Source organism: Haliaeetus albicilla, chromosome 4 (genome assembly GCF_947461875.1).
Source record: "Haliaeetus albicilla chromosome 4, bHalAlb1.1, whole genome shotgun sequence".
Lineage (NCBI taxonomy): Eukaryota > Metazoa > Chordata > Aves > Accipitriformes > Accipitridae > Haliaeetus > Haliaeetus albicilla.
In genome coordinates, this window is record NC_091486.1 from 10,596,477 (window position 1) to 10,613,573 (window position 17,097).

Genomic DNA, 17,097 nt, shown 5'->3' on the forward strand with positions numbered 1-17,097 from the left:
ACCTCCTTTCCATATACCAGGTTTGATAGTTTGTGCCAAACACCAGAACACCAAGATTACCAAAAGCAGCAAGGGAAAACAAAATGTTACTGATTGCTATGTGACACTTGAAAACATCCGTATGAGTGAATATTGACACAATTCATCTTTTAATGCACTCGTAATTCAAAAGCATATTAAGGTTTCTAAAGCAAGTTCCACCTTAAAAACACAATAACAGAAGGTCACTGGATTGCAAACATTCTTTATTTTATATTCGCTGCCATAGAAAGTAAATCGACCGGCACTGTCATCAGTGTTACTGGGAAAAAGAACATGGTTTTTCTTCTCCTGAAGATGTGATGTACATTAAGAAGTCAGTCCAAAATCCTGATGTTAAGTACAAAAAGCAACTGTTTGAATTATAAAACACTGTATATACAGATAGAAAAACGTTTCAGAAAGTGTTCCACAAAGTTTCTAAAGTTTCAAGGGCAAATCTTCAGCAGGGTAAATAGGTTGTTGTCTTCAAAAGGTGAGCATCAGTTCATTTGAGCAGAACGTCTGAATCTGTATCTTCCTATATTAAAAGGTGAGACAGACTTTGATTTTCATCCCAGCCAGGGATAACATGATGGTCCTAGTGATTAAGGTGTTTTTTCCTGGAGTTATTAATTTAACAAGCACACTCTCTCTATATAAAAATGAAATTTCAAAGAAATTTATACAACAGCTAGACTTTATAAAAATATAGATCTATAATTTTACACCAGGAATTATCCAAGGTAAGTTTCCATTTCTCTTATGTCTTAACCATTAGAAATTAATTTTTACCCTTTGGAATCTTATCTATGGCTAGAGTGTAAATTAAAATAATATGAAGTTATTAACTGATGAAGAGAGTTTCAAGAATCTCATTCTGTGGAGTTTTTTGGCCAAAATTAACAAACCATTGCATTCTGCAGTGCTCATCTTGTGGTACTGGACATATTATCAACAGTACATATCTCCTTATTCCAGAATCTTGACCTAATTCAGTGTTAAAACCCAAATAAAAAGCATCCCCATTGTCCTTACTGTGGAAAAAAACCAAACCCAAATAAATAAAATTAGACGATATTTCTATTTTGCTGTACTGCATTAACTCTTTACTGTTTAGTGGAGGCAATAATGAATAATACAGCCATGTGATGAAGGAATGTGAAACTGAATACATACTGGAAAAAACCCAGACTTTTACAGCTGTGTGTATATATATTTTTTATATATATATCTATATATATCTACATTGCAGTTTTAACTGTCACCTCACAAAAGAGATTCAATGGACTGAACAATCATCTATAAACTTCAACAGCTGGAGTTCTTCAGGAAGAACTAGATTTCAGCTTGGACAGCAGCATTTCATTCTTACGGCATTCCTGTTAACAGAAAGCAAACAGGTGAGGAGGTAGTTCCTCTTACCTCTACTAGTTATATCTTCACATCAGCAAAACTAAACCCTTTTATTTTGAAAGGTCTCCAAAATCCAACGTAGTATGGAGTGAGTGATGAGCTGAAGATAATTCTGATTCATCCATAATGTTATTCCAATGGTAATACTCATTAAACTTTACGACATTCAAGCCAAAAGGAATGCTGCTTGACCATTCATCTAAAGCTGTTACAAGCCGCAAAAGCAAACCCACTGTTTTACTTACAGATTGAATAAATCTGAAATTGAGATTACTTTTAGGTGATCTGGAACTTCACAAGACACTTTGCAAAAAAGTCAGTGTTCAGGGAACAATTCTAGGTCAAGAAATATATTTACATAAGTACACACCACCTGTTTTCAACACCACAACCATGACTTCATTTAAAGGACAGGAAGGTTAAGTAGAAGTTCCCTTACAAGGCAGTGGAAGAAAACCGGCTTATTTATGCCTCCACCAAAAAAAAAAAAAAAAAAATCCACCTGATTTCTCCACCTAGGACATAAAATTATGTATGTCAGAAAACTAGCTGAACAGTCTCTGTCATTCTCCCAGAATACACTGTCTGAAATAGAAAGGAACCGTCTCAGAACAAAGTAGGACAAATTACAGAAAGATGTTTTTCCTCAAACATCTGAAGCCAAATGACAATTTGGCCTGGCAGCACTACTTTGTCATTCATTATCATGGAGACAATAATTAACAGAAGCACATTATGATGAAAAGCTCAGGAATGGCTAAATCAATGAAATGTTAAACAGTGCTTTCACAGTGGTGAGAAAAGGCTGGTTCCTAAAGGTATCTGTAACTACTGAGACTCTGAATTACGTCCCTTATTCACACATTTCCACAACCCTCTTTGCTCCAATACCTAACTGCTCCCAGATCTTCAAGAGATTCCATTTTGAAACCCACATATACAGCTTGCTTGGTAACAAATTGTCCTTCCCCTGTAACACGGAGGGGTGCTAGTCTATCAGTGAGAAAAGAATTTCCAGAATCAAATTCAGGGTCCAAGAATCACGTGGAGATAACCACCAAGAGACAATGTGAACATGGTGTGGTATGCATCATATCAGGAAATCTTGTGCAGATATTAATGCACAAGTCAAGCCAAAATGGGTCACTGAACACTTGACTGTTTACATTAGCAAAAATGTTCTTACCTCTTTAAATTCTTTCACTGTTTTAAAGTAAAGCCTCTGTTTCTCTAGAAGCTCTAAGTATTCATCATTCAACTGGTCTCTTCGCATTTTGTTTTCTTGCTTCTTCTTTTCCATCTGTTGGTATACAGGAAGGATAAGAGATCATACACTGTATAAGGAATACACACACAGACACACATATATACTGTACAAGGAACAACTCTCTATAATAGACAATGGGAGACAGATCCTTCATAAATGATACCCCTGGCTCATGCTTTAAATGCAACGAACGTTGAGGCCAGGTCTTAAAAAAAAAAATTAAAAACCTAATGCTGAAGTCTCAGTACCAGTGGCACTACAGGTAACATTCAGAATTAAACTAAGGCTCACATCTCTGCAAGCCAGGAATCTTGCTCACTGAACAATCCTACCACAACAATGACACAGTGAAATTAATTAACAAAAAAAAAAAAAAAAAAAAAAAAAAAGAAAAAAGAAAGGTTTTTGATGCGACACTGAGATCTTGTCTTAATTGTTTTGTTAGTTGTATCAAACAGGGAGGGCAGGAGACATCTTTGCCTTCTAATGCAATGCTGTACTTGCTCAAGACCCACACATAAGAAACCTCTTTTCTTTTCTCCTTGTGCCAAAGTTGTGACAAATGTAACTTAAGTCCCTAAACCTGAAAAGGACTGGTTCTTATTATAGAACAGACTGCCTTCCTCTCAGGTGTAGTTCTAATGAAGTTCTTCCATCACAGCATCATAGACAAGTTTGCTGCTAGTCTAGAGAGTAAATTTTCCCTCCCTCCCACTGGTGCTAGGGTACAACCACATAAAAAGCCCTGTTGTATTCCTCTCCCCCCAGATTAATTTTGCATTCTCTCCAACACACTTTCGCCTCCTAAATTTTGACAGGGAAAAACGCAATTCCAAAAACTGCAAGAATCCCCTGAAGCCCAAACAAGCAGGTAATTCCACAGCAGCAGAACTCACTGTATTTCTAGATTTAGGTATCAACATTGATCTTATTGATTCTTATGCCTAAAAGAAGTCAGCAGATCCCAAACTATCCCCGAGTATGAACACTGCTAAGAAGGTACATCTCCTTTACAAAGCCAGCTGCTGTCCGAAACATCAGGGAATCTCTCCTAACATAACTTATCAGGGCCAGTAGGTTTTTAAAGTTATGCTTGAGGAAGAAAAAGCATCACGTATTAATAGAGAAAAAAGCATTTTCACATGCATCCTATTCCTTTAGGATAAGCCTAAAAAGAACATTGCTAAAACATCTAGGAACTAGATTCTTGTGAAGAGATAAGGCCCTTAGTACTATCCTTTGACAAACTGCTTCCTTTATGCATGACCATGACAAATCTCTCAACATGCTCCTCTCAGTAGAAACCAGCCTGCTCTGTCCTCAGAAAGTCTCATGAATATCTGTTATCACATCAAAATGCTTGTTCGCAAGTTACTCCTTCTTGGAAACAAGTATGTCTGATTTCTCCTTAGGCGTCTTTTACGATGCAGTTACAATATGACGGGCTTTGAAAACTGAAATTTCTCTTCAGGTATAAGGTCTTCAGGGCTGTACAGAAAACAGTTAAAGTGGATGTACTTTAAGAGTGAATTGTGAAACTGACTGTGAGCACTTCTAATGCACTGCAGACAGAAGCTGAACCAGTAAGACTAAACCATCACAGGGATGAATAACCCTTGCAGCGTACAACTAGCCTGTCTGTTGGAAAAGTCATCTGACAGACATTTCCTAAGTGAAGAATAAGAAAACCTTTCCTTTTGCTGCAGAGCTGTTCCCCAAGGGACCATGTGAATTGTTAAAACTTTCTTAGCATCCATTTGTTGTCAGTATCTTCACTAGCATTGAGAAATCAACTATTAGAAGGTACCGAATTATTATCTACACCATCACTAACAACCAATTTTTTTCTCTCAATCGAGATAAGCTTAGCTTTTTCATTCAGAAACTCTTGTTTTTCTCCATTAGTTGTAACTGGCACCTCCTGCTGATTCAGACACCCACACCTAGGAATGAAATACCACTTGTGAACCCTCTCACAATACGCAAGTGGCCCAACTGCCAGTGCAGGAACACAGCACAAGTGATGTGAGCTGCCATTGCTTTCAGCAACCATCAGGGATGCTGAAATTGTATTTTCCCCCAAAAGAATGAGCCATCTGACATGATAGCTCTGATTCACTTCCCTCTCCCTTATCTGTACATGAAGCAGCTGAAACTTTTGATTTCATTTGAGAATATATTAAGAGAGTCCAGAATGATTTTATGGACTTCAAAGATTTAAGAGTTCAATTGCAAGAACCTCAAGTCAGTCACAGCAGAGCTCTCAGTCTGCTTTCACTCCTTGCATCTGCTGTGCTGTTACCAACTTCTGTGTGCATAATGGAGGACAAGACAGAAAACAAAACACTGAACTCCTGTACAGTTTCAATTTAGGGCAGTTGCTTGCTGCAGCAATTAAAATAATGTCTTTTTTCCAAAAGAAAGAAATGTAATTATCTTCAAGTTCATCTTCACTAGTCAGAACTGCACTGTTCTAAAGTATTTTCATAATCTGTTTGACACCGAGTCACTCATTAAGTCAACAGCCTTGAAGACAGAAAGATTATCCATCCATACAACCACCAATATCACTATTCTTTCCGTTGTCATTTTGTCCTCTCTGAAAATAAGAGGTCAAGCAAATAATTCATTGCAAAAAAAGGCAATGAACTAGCCACCTCTTTGAACACATCAGTCTATAGTAAATGTCATACATTTTTATAGTAGAGTCTACTAGTGCAAAAGAGCTTTACTACAGCTTGAGTTGCATCCCATTCTGTTTTTTCTATATACACATGCTTATCATATTTTGTACTTGAAGTTTCTATTTAGCTATTGAGATAAAACAGCCCAATACCTGGAGAGACTGCACTTTCAGTACACACTCTAGTATATATTGATTCATAGTCTATCATACTTCCATTTAAGCTCAAATGAAGAACAGCTATAATCTACTACCAAGAATTTTCTGGCTCTATAGAGAAAAGAAACTCAGAGCCCCTTTATGGGACTTAGGAAAATATGCCTAAGTTCGCATATGAAAATAAAAGAGTGAAACAACACAATAGCTACAAGTTAGTAACTGCCATTATCGAGAAATACTTAAGCCTATCCATTGTACGCAAATATGCCTGTGGACAGCTTTACTTGGAGCCACTGCTGGACCTCATGCTTGCATTGCCCCAAGATCACTTCACACAAGTCCACTGAGACTGTGCTTTTACAAAATAGCCCCCAAATGCTACCAGCAGTTTTGTCTCCTCTGAATGAGCACTGGGGCTCTGCTCACCCACAAACCCCTTTCACTTGCTATGTGGACACAACACACTCATCATCAATGCTGAGCCTTTTCTAAATCAGGTTAAACCCAATAAAAACAACGAAAAAACACCCGAGTGGATTCAACAACGTGTCAGATGAGCGCTGCAACTGGGACAAGGGAAGCTGATGATTGGGACTCTGTGAGGTGCTGCTGACCCTCTTCAGCAGCAGAAAGCAGTTTCAGTCAGATCCAGCTGCCTGAGAAACCGCGCCTGAGACACAGGTCTGACGGCACCCATGCAATCCAAATGGAAAAATTCTCATTTACTTCAGTGACATACAGCTGTTCCAAGCATCTAAAATCACTACACTGCCAATAATGAAGTTAAGGGTATAAGCTTCCTGACAGGAAAGAGGTGTTACAATACCTCTGTTCTACTCTATTCGTTAACATTTTAGTGGTGAGAAGTTTTTTATGAATGTGAAAAGAAATAATACTTGTTAGTTGCTTGCTTAATTTGCACCTCATGTAATGGATTTCTCCATGCACAGTTATTATCCAAGAGGCTTTTCTGAAGTAATTCCCAGGCTCTAGCAAAGAAAGTGAGAAGAGTCTCAGACCTTCATTCGATTCTGTTTGATGCCTTCTACAATCTGCTCCATCTGTCGTAAAAACTGCTCACGAGAACCAGAAGATGCCATTGCTCTGGAAAGAAAAAAAGAAAAAGATAACTGACAGGGATGTGGGACAACTTGTCTCATCTACTGTTGTCTTGCATATTTACCCATGTCCAAGGATTCACATTGCTTAGTGTTCTATGTAAAAATTCATCTTTTTAATCACTGATTTCAAGTAACAGTGCAGCTCTTCAGCTGGTATAAACTATCAAAGAGATGGGAACAGAGAGTACAGAGCTCATCACAAGTATTCCTGTCAGCTCAAGTCTATTCCTTTCTCTCATGCGTTGTACAGAAATAAATTGCTAGTAACTAACCAAAAGCACACACTTTTAAGAAAAGCAGATGTTGTGAATATTAAGAAGGCAAGCAGAGGACTAGAAGATCAGCAAATATTCCAAAAAATAAATTCACGCCCTAATAGGGAAAGCCCAGAAATAATTTTAGACCTGTTACATATCTTAAACAGATTAAGAAAAATAAACCAAAGAAAATACAATCCTCCCCCGCACACCCACCCCCCCAAAAAATATAAAATACAAAACCCAGTTGTCAGTTACAGTATTGGTTTCCATTGACTGGACAGAATCAAAAGGATCTCATCACTGAGAAAAACAGATCTACAATCCCTGCTGCAAAGGAAAACATCTGAAATACTTATTCCTAGTTCTGTGGTAATTAAAAGTTTTGGATATCACAATAGGAAAAAAACCCCCATAAAATATCAAAATTTCTGACAAAACACAGAAGGACACAAGTGTATAGAAGCAAGTAAAGAGATAGTTACTCTGGGGGAAAAAAAAAGCAGCTTAGAATTTCACAACAGAATTAGAAAAAAATATAATCAGAAGAATTGTTTAAAATTATTAAATGGCCATCACCTCCCCCATGACTCTCCTGAACTGTACTGCTGTGACAAAAATTCATACTGGACTTCTTTTTCTGAAGTCAAAAAACACAGAGAAAAATAAATGCTAGCAGCATCACAGACTGATATTTGACCTCAAACTTCCAAGAGAACCATGACTTTACCTAAAGACTTCACACTATATCAAAACCTTTAAATACAGAGTTAGTTTATAATAAACATGTCTGAAATATGTCCAAGTCTAATGTTTTGTACATAATGTAATAACCACAACTTCACAAAATGGAGAAAAATATTTAAATTAATGCCAGGAAAATTATGACCGAATGATTTCTTTCCACAACTGCAACTGAAAAGCCAGATATTAAAAACATATGTTGGCTATGAAAGTTAGGTAATTCCAAGTCTGTGATTCCTCAAACATTGGCTTAAACAGAAGTAATAAAGTATTTTATAAAGCAGTTTATGTTTATAGAAATTTCTAACAGATTTTTAGTCTCTGCAAATCATGCCCACTCCCATTTTTCCAACCAACCATACGACTCATTGCAACTATCAAGAGAAAAAGGATCATTACTTACTGGTGAAAGTTGTCATGAATAGAATTCAGTAAGTTAACCTGTGAATTAGAAAAAAAAAAAAAAAAAAGAAGAAAATATACATTTGTCCTTTTTGGTCTGAGTTTTCACAGACAATAAAATGATATGTAGTTCAAAAAATTGGCTATATAGATATTGCCCTGGCAAGCATCCAGCTGTATGAAAATCACCATGAGTTTGCTTTCAGAAGAGAAACCACGATCCTTTTGTATTAGTAAAATCTATCCCAGTGGAGGAGCCACAGAAAGCGGAATGAGACAGCTATAAGCACATGCATGGCAGAATCTGAAGTTGTTCCTGACCTTTGAAAAATTCAAACAAATCCTGAACAGACTCCAAAGCAGCTAAGATGCTTAAGAATTCCTGTTACTTAGAGGAAAGATATTACTGCGTGACTCATCGATATTAGCCAAGTCCACACCCCTGCCTCAAGATATTTCCAGTAAGCATGCGTTTAAGAATGTAATTGCAGTTTATATCGCAAAACATTCAAGTCATGAAAAGTAATACTGCATAGCTATTGCATAGTAAGAATGCTGATGAGTTACATTACAAACAGTAAAATCAGTGTATAAACCCCAAAATTCAAAGACGTTATGAAAAAATGAGTTTAAAAGCATTTTAAAAATGAATCTTTCACAAAATATGATTAAAACATGAACCATAGTCACAGAGACCTTTCATGTCAGAACTATAACCTTTATAGCCCAAATTCCACTGTATAACAATTCCTGGTATTGTTATTTTAAAGCAATTACACTCAGCGTATTTTATGAAACGGTTGGTTTTGGGAGGAGAAAAAAAACAAAAAAGGGCCAAAAAATAGTGCAAGCATATTCCAGAAACCTTTCTGAGGCACAGATGCCAAAGGCATCTTTTGTACATTACTAGACAATATTTACTTGCTGAAACTTTGGTTCTAATATTAAATGAAACACAAGGAAACCTCAACTATACTATACATTTAACAAAGTTAGGACTGCATTAGAAGACATGCAGACCTCTCTCTTGTGATTGACATCAAGCTAAAAGAAAGTCTTGATCAATTTATTTGTCTTTTGAAATTATATCCATGTAAGTTCAGCTTGGAACTCAAAAAAACCCAACCAAACCCCCCCCAAAAGCCATTGAATTATATTGGCAAGAGTACTCCCAGTTTATACAACAATGAAATACATCTGCTCTGTATTCTGTCAGCTGTTTTTTATGTGCCCATTTCAAAAAAATCTCTATAGACTTTTTAAATTTGCAGGCTTGTCCTCAAAAAACAGAAATAATAATAAAAAAAAATCTGTATTAAACTCTAAACTGGGGAGAAGTTAAAGTAATATGAATTCATATAGCTGCTACTTAATGTAGTATTTTAAAGCTGGTATATTGTTACCTGCAACCTGCTTTATTATATATTATGAATACATTTCACCATTTACAATAAGAAAATAAAAACAATGAAAGACCACAGAAAAACAAAGCATGTGATTATCTTCTTACAGACTTAGGTAAGGCATTTGCCAGGACCGCTGGCAGCCATTATACCATCCACTCTTGCACAGAGATGGAAGTTTTACAGCTAGGGTTCTCGAATATTCAGTAAGTAACTGACATTACATGGCATCATCATTGTTGGTTTGTAAGAAGTTGATATTTGAAAAACTTTCAAGGAAAATTCTTACTGATATTTTCAGGAGACAAAAAGGTAAGTTACACCACTAATTCCAAGACAGTTTATTTGAGGCTCTTAGAGACCATCAGGTAGAATAACTTTTAGAAACAGCATTGTCTCATGCTAAACTGAAACCTCTCCCAGAAATCAGGTATTTCTGGAGCACATGACAATCATCACTGAAGGTTAAACTTTGGTAAGATCCTGCTTTGTACCAATCACTGACCTAACTCAAAATATATATATATACATCAATGAAAAAAGCCATAAGGCTTAATTCAGTGCAGAACTTGAGATGTTTTTACATGTTATTTACATGTGTTGTTAAATCACCTAGTCACAGAAGTTACTTTTAAATTTATTGTGATGCAACTTGGATTCTGACAACATTCATAGAGCAGTACAAGACTTTACTGCAAAAGAAAAGGGCCAGATCTACCCTGACACTGCAGTTGTGCCTTAAAATACTTCTATCAGGGTAAACTGCGGAAAGTTAAAGTTTAAGATGGTAGTGTTAAAACAGTATTCTGAGCTGTGGGGTTTTTTTCATCATCCTGGCTTCCAGAAAATCTGTAAGAAGCAGCCCAGTCTTCTATGTCTGCCAAAGGAAAAAGGTATTATATCTCTGAGTAAGTTCTGCACAGAAGTAGAACATCGGTGAGCTTTCTAGCAGACTCCCATGGAACACATCCTGGTTTTGGCTGGGTTAGAGTTAATTTTCTTTCTAGTAGCTGGTATAGTGTTACATTTTGGGTTTAGTATGAGAAGAATGTTGATAACACACTGATGTTTTCAGTTGTTGCTATGCAGTGTTTATACTAAGTCAAGGATTTTTCAGCTTCTCATGCCCAGCCAGCAAGAAGGCTGGAGGGGCACAAGAAGTTGGGAGGGGACACAGCCAGGGCAGCTGACCCAAACTGCCCAAAGGGCTATTCCAGACCACGTGACATCATGTCCAGTATATAAACTGGGGGAGTTGGCTGGGGTGGGGGGTGGGGGGGATCGCTGCTCGGGAACTAACTGGGCATCGGTCAGCAAGTGGTGAGCGATTGCATTGTGCATCACTTGTTCTATATATTCCAATGCCTTTATTATTATTGTCATTTTATTATTGTTATCATTATTAGTTTCTTCCTTTCTGTTCTACTAAACTGTTATCTCAACCCACGAGTTTTACTTTTTTTCCCCTGATTCTCTCCCCCACCCCACTGGGTGGGGGGAAGTGAGTGTGCGGCTGCGTGGTGCTTAGTTGCTGGCTGGGGTTAAACCATGACACAGCACTTTAAGGTTATCACAACGAAAGCAAGTCATTCTTTTCTCCGCAGTTAACATGCTTTTGTATGTGCCTAACATTATTCTATGCTGAAGAGCTGTTGTTTACCAAAGTTCCCCCTGCTCCCCCAACTACCGTTCCTCACAGTTTTACCACAGGTACAGTACATGCAGCATAGGTTAATTGTTAAAGCATACTTCTGTATTTAAACCTATTCCTTCTGCAAGCAACTGTGAGGATCACACACCCTCTAAAGAAGCTACATAAATTAATAATTTCTCTGAATTGAAAAACTGAAAACTATCTAGCACGTGTTAGAATCAGCTGCTTAAGGGAAGGAATGGTTGCTCATCATCTTCAAAAACAGGAGATGAAGTGTCTTTACACAGAATTTTGACTACTGCTTGTTTCACAAATTAAACAAATATATCTAAGTAATGCAAAACTAACTATCTGTTCTTATTTTATTAGAATAAACAGAGCAGCCTGAAGTATAACATCACATATTTTACAAGTAATGTCATAATTTTTATCAAGTCTTGACTGCTCCTATTTCTCCACCTTTACTGAAGTCACAGGAAGTGAAGGAAATTGAAATCACTCAATTAAGTCATCCCCAAGAAAGAGGTGAACTGTACATAGTAGGGAGAGAGGGGAGAGAAACAACTAAGTTGCTTTCAAGAAAACTACTCTTCTGATCCCGATTCAGTAATATCTCCAGTGACTTCAGTGTAGGCAGGCTCAGACCTGGAGAACTAACTCTGACATTGCTGACAGCAGCTGGAATTTGCTCTCCAAAGTTACTGGCTATAGCATTGGTTCATAATAAAAGATATTCACCAAAAAGAGAAAAAGAGGGTAATTTGGTCCTGCAATACCAAGACAGAGATACTTACTAATCAAATGTCACTCGTGCTTTGTGAACACAGTGAGTAGTTCAAACATGCTGTACTAATAGCACTTTTACCACACAGGCCATTTCCCCCTCAACATTAGAAATATTCTTATGAATCAGTTGTTTCATTTTTACTTACAAAGACTGTTAACTCTGCTCTGACAGGACTGAATATGGTGAAAGCCGAGTAAAAGCTCTTTATCTCCTTCTCCACAGACTGAATATTTAGAAAACAGTAATAACATTTTCTTACCTCCTTTTCCAAATATACTTTCTTATCATCCAGTGTATTATAAAGAGTAAAGAACTGCTTCGTTTCTTTGTGAGTTGCTGAGACTGCAAACAAAAAAAAGGGTAGAATAATAAAAGAGCATGAGGTGAAATGGAATCTGTAAAAATACTTTGTAGGCTTTCTATAATATACTTTCCACTATCAAGAATGGAACACACTTTTTAATACGTTATGGAAGAATATTCCCTCTGCATGTCAATCTCCAGCAGGGTTTGCAGCTATCAGATTTTACAAGAACACCACAGCTCACTGTTTAAATTAAGCCTCAACTGCTGACAGTCCTTTATGTGAACATATGTTGACACTATCAGCTGTGCTTCCTTATCACTGTCTGTTCATCCTTCCTTCATAAGCTTTACCCTTACACCATACAGGCTGCTGTGCTGCTAACAGTTGCCCTTGCGCAGCTTGCCCATGGTGGCAGAGAGGCACAGGCTCGGCAGGGACAGATAGGAAACAGATAATCTGATACTACTGCGTGGAAAAAAAGTGCATTATACTATATATTTTAAGCTACACATGTGCAAGAAGCCCAAGAAAGCTTTTACTGTTTCAAAGCCTTTTTTCTCTTCTTACAATTTATTCATGCTGATAGAATTAAATAATACTTCCTTTCCAAGTAATACTTTCTGGTTTAGGTGATTACAGCAGATGTTGGTCATAGCTTGGTGCGGGGGAGGTAAGGCTCAGATATGCATTCCCCTTTGGGCCTACAAGATGATGACTGATTCTCAAATCTGCTGAGTGTTCATCTATTCTTTAGTTTTTCAATGCCTAAAGAAACCTAAGATATTTGTGATTCCCAAGGAAAGAGTTCAACAGAGAAGGACAGTTGGCAAAAATTACTGTTAATATATTAAGCACTGTCTAGAATTGTGAACCTGGAAAAAACATTTGGGTTAAAAAATATAAACCTGAGTGAAATTATGCTCATTACATTAAACTCTAAAGCCTAACAAGTTGCCATCTTCAAATAAAACCTTTACTGAACTGATACGCTGGACTAAGCTTTTGAATGGAACCACTTACGGTAAGCATGACCTCCCTCCTACATCACAACATCATTAAACATCCCAATTTTTAAAGAAATTCCAACTTTTGATTTGTACAATTCTGTTCTCCAGCCAAAGCCCAACAGCAACCCACAGCTTGAAGTTGAATGTTTTAGTGACAGAAATCCAGCAGTGACTACTTCTGCAGTAGTAAAATGTTCAGGACCAAAGAGCTTTCTCATTGCCACATTATGATTGTGACTCATGTTCTGCACGTGCTGTAGCCTCGAGAAACATACTGAGTACTGGGAGCTTGAAAGCATTGAGGAATTCAGGAAAGCCTGGGACAGGTTGAAAAATTAGTAAAGGCTATTCAGCAGGTTCCACAAAGATTCTCCAAATGCTGAAATCGGGCTGCTTCTTGAAAAACTGTGTCAACACAAGGATCGCCAATAGGCTTACTTCAGGTGTGTTCTGTTAATTAGTTTGGTTTTTGCAGGACTGCTGCCAAATGGAAGAGGCCTTTCCCAAACCATTTCCTTTGTGCAGCTTTTCCCTTTCTTGCAGCAGCTCTGGTAGTCACAGATCTTTTATGAATGGATTCCACATACCAACTCAGAAGAAAACTTTTCAGGATTTCCACTGGGTTAGAAAGTTGTACCAGCTTATGAAGCCTTACAGACACACACCAGAGCCCGTGTAAGGTAACACAGACAAAGAAAGAAGAGGAAGAAGGAGCCAACTGGCTCATTGATTCTCTTGAAACCACAGCTTAAAGTTTTCAAGGGAAGAGGTTCAGTTAGGTGAAAAATAAAGCATGGAATATTGGAATTTAAAAGCATTCTAGTACAGAGTCACAGAATCATTGAGGTTGGAAGGCATTGCTGAAGATTGTCTTGTCCAACGGCCCTTTGATCAAAGTTCAAAGGAAAAAAAAAAAAGGGTTTGGCAACTCTGAAGATCACCTGAATCTGGCTAAACGAAAAGCCTCTAAAAAAATACCACAATTCATAGAAAAACTTGCTAGAGATTTTCAGCTCATTTTTCCAAAAGCTTAGCCTGTACAACACAGGTTCCCATCAACGACTGAGCAGCATGTTATCCTTTTACTACACATATTTTGTACTATAGAAAACAAAAGTCCCATAAAATTCAAAGCATCTTAAATCTACACCCAATGCTGCACAAATCTCTTCGACCTTAATCATATATATGTACCGTACTTCATATATAAATGAAGCCCCCATCTTCTGAGCAGGTAGACGCTCTTAGATTATTTGTCTGAATTCACTTAGACATGACAGAGAAAACAGTCTGTAGAAAATTCAATGCAAGACAACAAAGTTGTCTTTATAGCTGGACTTGATTAAATAAAGTGCATGGCACATAAGAAGGAAAGTGGGGGGAAGACAGTACTGAATTTGTACTCACTAAAAGTACATCTATTCCATACACTGAGTTAGACAACATACATGGAAGGTAGCACATGACTATGTCACTAGAGATGCCTTATGCCTTACCAGGGCAAGGGATTTGAATCAAAGTAAAGTAACACTTTTAGAACTGCTCAACCTTCAAGAGCTTGGTCTGCACACATATTTAATAAATGCAGAATATCTTTAAAACATTAGCTAGTTCTTCTTGGTAGAAACTTATTTTAGCATATGCTAATACACAACCTACATTAAATATACACCAGTTAGTATACTGGTCTCTTAACAGTTTAATGGAACAACTTTAAAGTTTTATTCAGTTTGCATGTTCCATACCATCCATGCATAGCAAACACATGCCTATCCAAAAAGTCAACCAAGCACATTTCCCCATTTTCTAACTTCTTACCATAAAAAAAAAGTTAAAGACAATTTGTACTCCAATCCAAGATATTGCAGGACATTTATAAATAAAAAATGAAAGAAAACAGTCCCTTCACGAAGTTGCCTTTACTTTGTAGTTCTTGACATAGTTTGGTTCAGAACCAGATATCTTACATCATTGAAAATGATGAAAATAATCTAATGTTAAGAGCAATTAATTAAACAGGTCAAATTTACAGCAACCTCATTTGTAACTGGTGAATTAAAGACTTTCTAAACACACTGGTCATTAACCTAAATGACTGAACCTGTTGCAGACAAAATTTACTCCAGAGATCTTGTGCATCAAGTTTCACCTTCAGGAAAGTTCTCATAGCCAGCTTATAAAACCTTGAAAATAGGGTGTATAGCATGAATACCAAAAGACCCTTAAAATACCACAAAATTAGCAAGTGCTGTTGTTACATGCTGTATGCTTAAAATGTAATTGCCCTCCTTTCAGGGCTTTAGCCTTCAGCAGGATGTTCCTGCTTGATATACATACCCTGACTGTAAAGTTCAATAAATCTCTTCTGATACTGTGTTAGCTCAGCTCGGCTGGGTACTTCATCAATCCTGCGTTGTAAAATGGCTATTTCTCTGTTTCTTCGTGCCTGAATAGAAAGTTAGGAGGGGAGAAAACAAAGCCTCTTCTTGTTCTCTTCTTAAAATGGATGAAGCCCCCCCCCAGCAACATTTTGTTACTACATAATTAATTAAAAAAGTGCTGGCTGAGGCTTAATTTTTTTTGTAATTGATTTGTGACAGAAAAACTTTTTTAAATTAGAACAACAAAAAGAAGTATTAGAAGTTACAAGATAAGAAAAACGTTAATAATTCTGTACAAGTAAATTTACAAAGAGTTACTCACCAGTAACAGCCGGATCTTTTGAAGCTTATCTTTCTCAGTTCTGTATTGCTGTTCTATAATCTTATTCGGCTCCTAAAATTTGAGAACCCAAAACAATCGTGTATTACGGTAGCATACAAGAGCTGTAGTGCAAAAATGTGCAGACTGGGTTTGTTTTCTGTATTTGTCTATCTTCCATTTAATGGCTCCCACAGTAACACCACCATTTGCTATTATTTTTTTTAACAAAGATTCATTATCTACATTAAAAAACTGACATCTTTTACTGTAAACAAGTGCATTCTGCTAGCTTTTAAGGCTTTGATATTTTAGTTTTTAAGATTTGTCAGTAGTTTTTCCAGTGCTTTACAACAGTCACACTTAAAATGAAGGTATGTATAGAAAGATTGTCTGTACACCTTGTCTGAATGTTTATACTTTGAATCAGTGGTGGGCTTAAGGATAAACATGGCCCAGGACAGAACATAAAGTCTCTGACGTGTATTCTAGACATCCTGAATTGCGGACTTTAAGATATCATTTTTTCTTGTTTAAAAATTTAAGATTTAGGTTTACATTTTAATTTTTTCATGCTGTGTTCAGAAGGACAGCAGCATCATGCAACCTGTAATCTACCTCATTTCAGAGGCATAAATGTATCAAATGTTTACCCACTGAAAATACAAGTCATTCAAGCTTTTCCTTTGCTGTTCATTCATTATTCATTGCTATCAGTCTGGATGCACTTGTGTTAAAGCCTAACTTCTGACAGCTGCTCACAGCATGCAATGTATTGAGCCACTGAAAACTTGTGCTTTCATCCTTCAAATAAATCCACTGTTAAGAAAAAAACAACCAAAACAAACATGCTTTCTGAGGAAGACCTGTTTTTGTCAGAGGTACGCACTGCTCTTAACACAACATCCAGAGATTCTTCTCTGGTACTACAAAGAAAGAAGTAAAAGGCACAAAAGCATCTATGAGTTAGCTCAATGGATTCTGCTAGAATAATGAAGAACACTACAGCTATTTTCAGTCTACTGTATTTCTATGATTATTAGCCTCAACAGTGGCTTTACCAGTGGGGGAGAACAGAATTTTTCAGAGATTGCAACAGATACTTTAACACTTATGAGAATGTCCCAAAAGTCAGAAGGACCTAAACCAACATTTTAAAACACAAATTGAAA

At 37.0% G+C, this 17,097-nt stretch overlaps 1 protein-coding gene across 1 annotated transcript in view; it reads right to left on the minus strand.

Annotated features, from left to right (window-relative positions):
• Positions 1-228: 228 nt before the first annotated feature.
• The window catches only part of CCDC93 (coiled-coil domain containing 93), a 53,972-nt gene continuing 37,103 nt past the window's right edge, over positions 229-17,097 (minus strand). Inside the window, exons 17-23 of the mRNA XM_069780867.1 lie at positions 15,929-16,000; positions 15,563-15,671; positions 12,171-12,253; positions 8,069-8,106; positions 6,563-6,647; positions 2,621-2,734; positions 229-1,400 (exon numbers count right to left, since the gene is read on the minus strand). Coding sequence (XP_069636968.1) covers positions 1,347-1,400; positions 2,621-2,734; positions 6,563-6,647; positions 8,069-8,106; positions 12,171-12,253; positions 15,563-15,671; positions 15,929-16,000 — 555 coding nt within the window. The 3' untranslated portion in view covers positions 229-1,346. The remainder of the gene's footprint in view (positions 1,401-2,620; positions 2,735-6,562; positions 6,648-8,068; positions 8,107-12,170; positions 12,254-15,562; positions 15,672-15,928; positions 16,001-17,097) is intronic.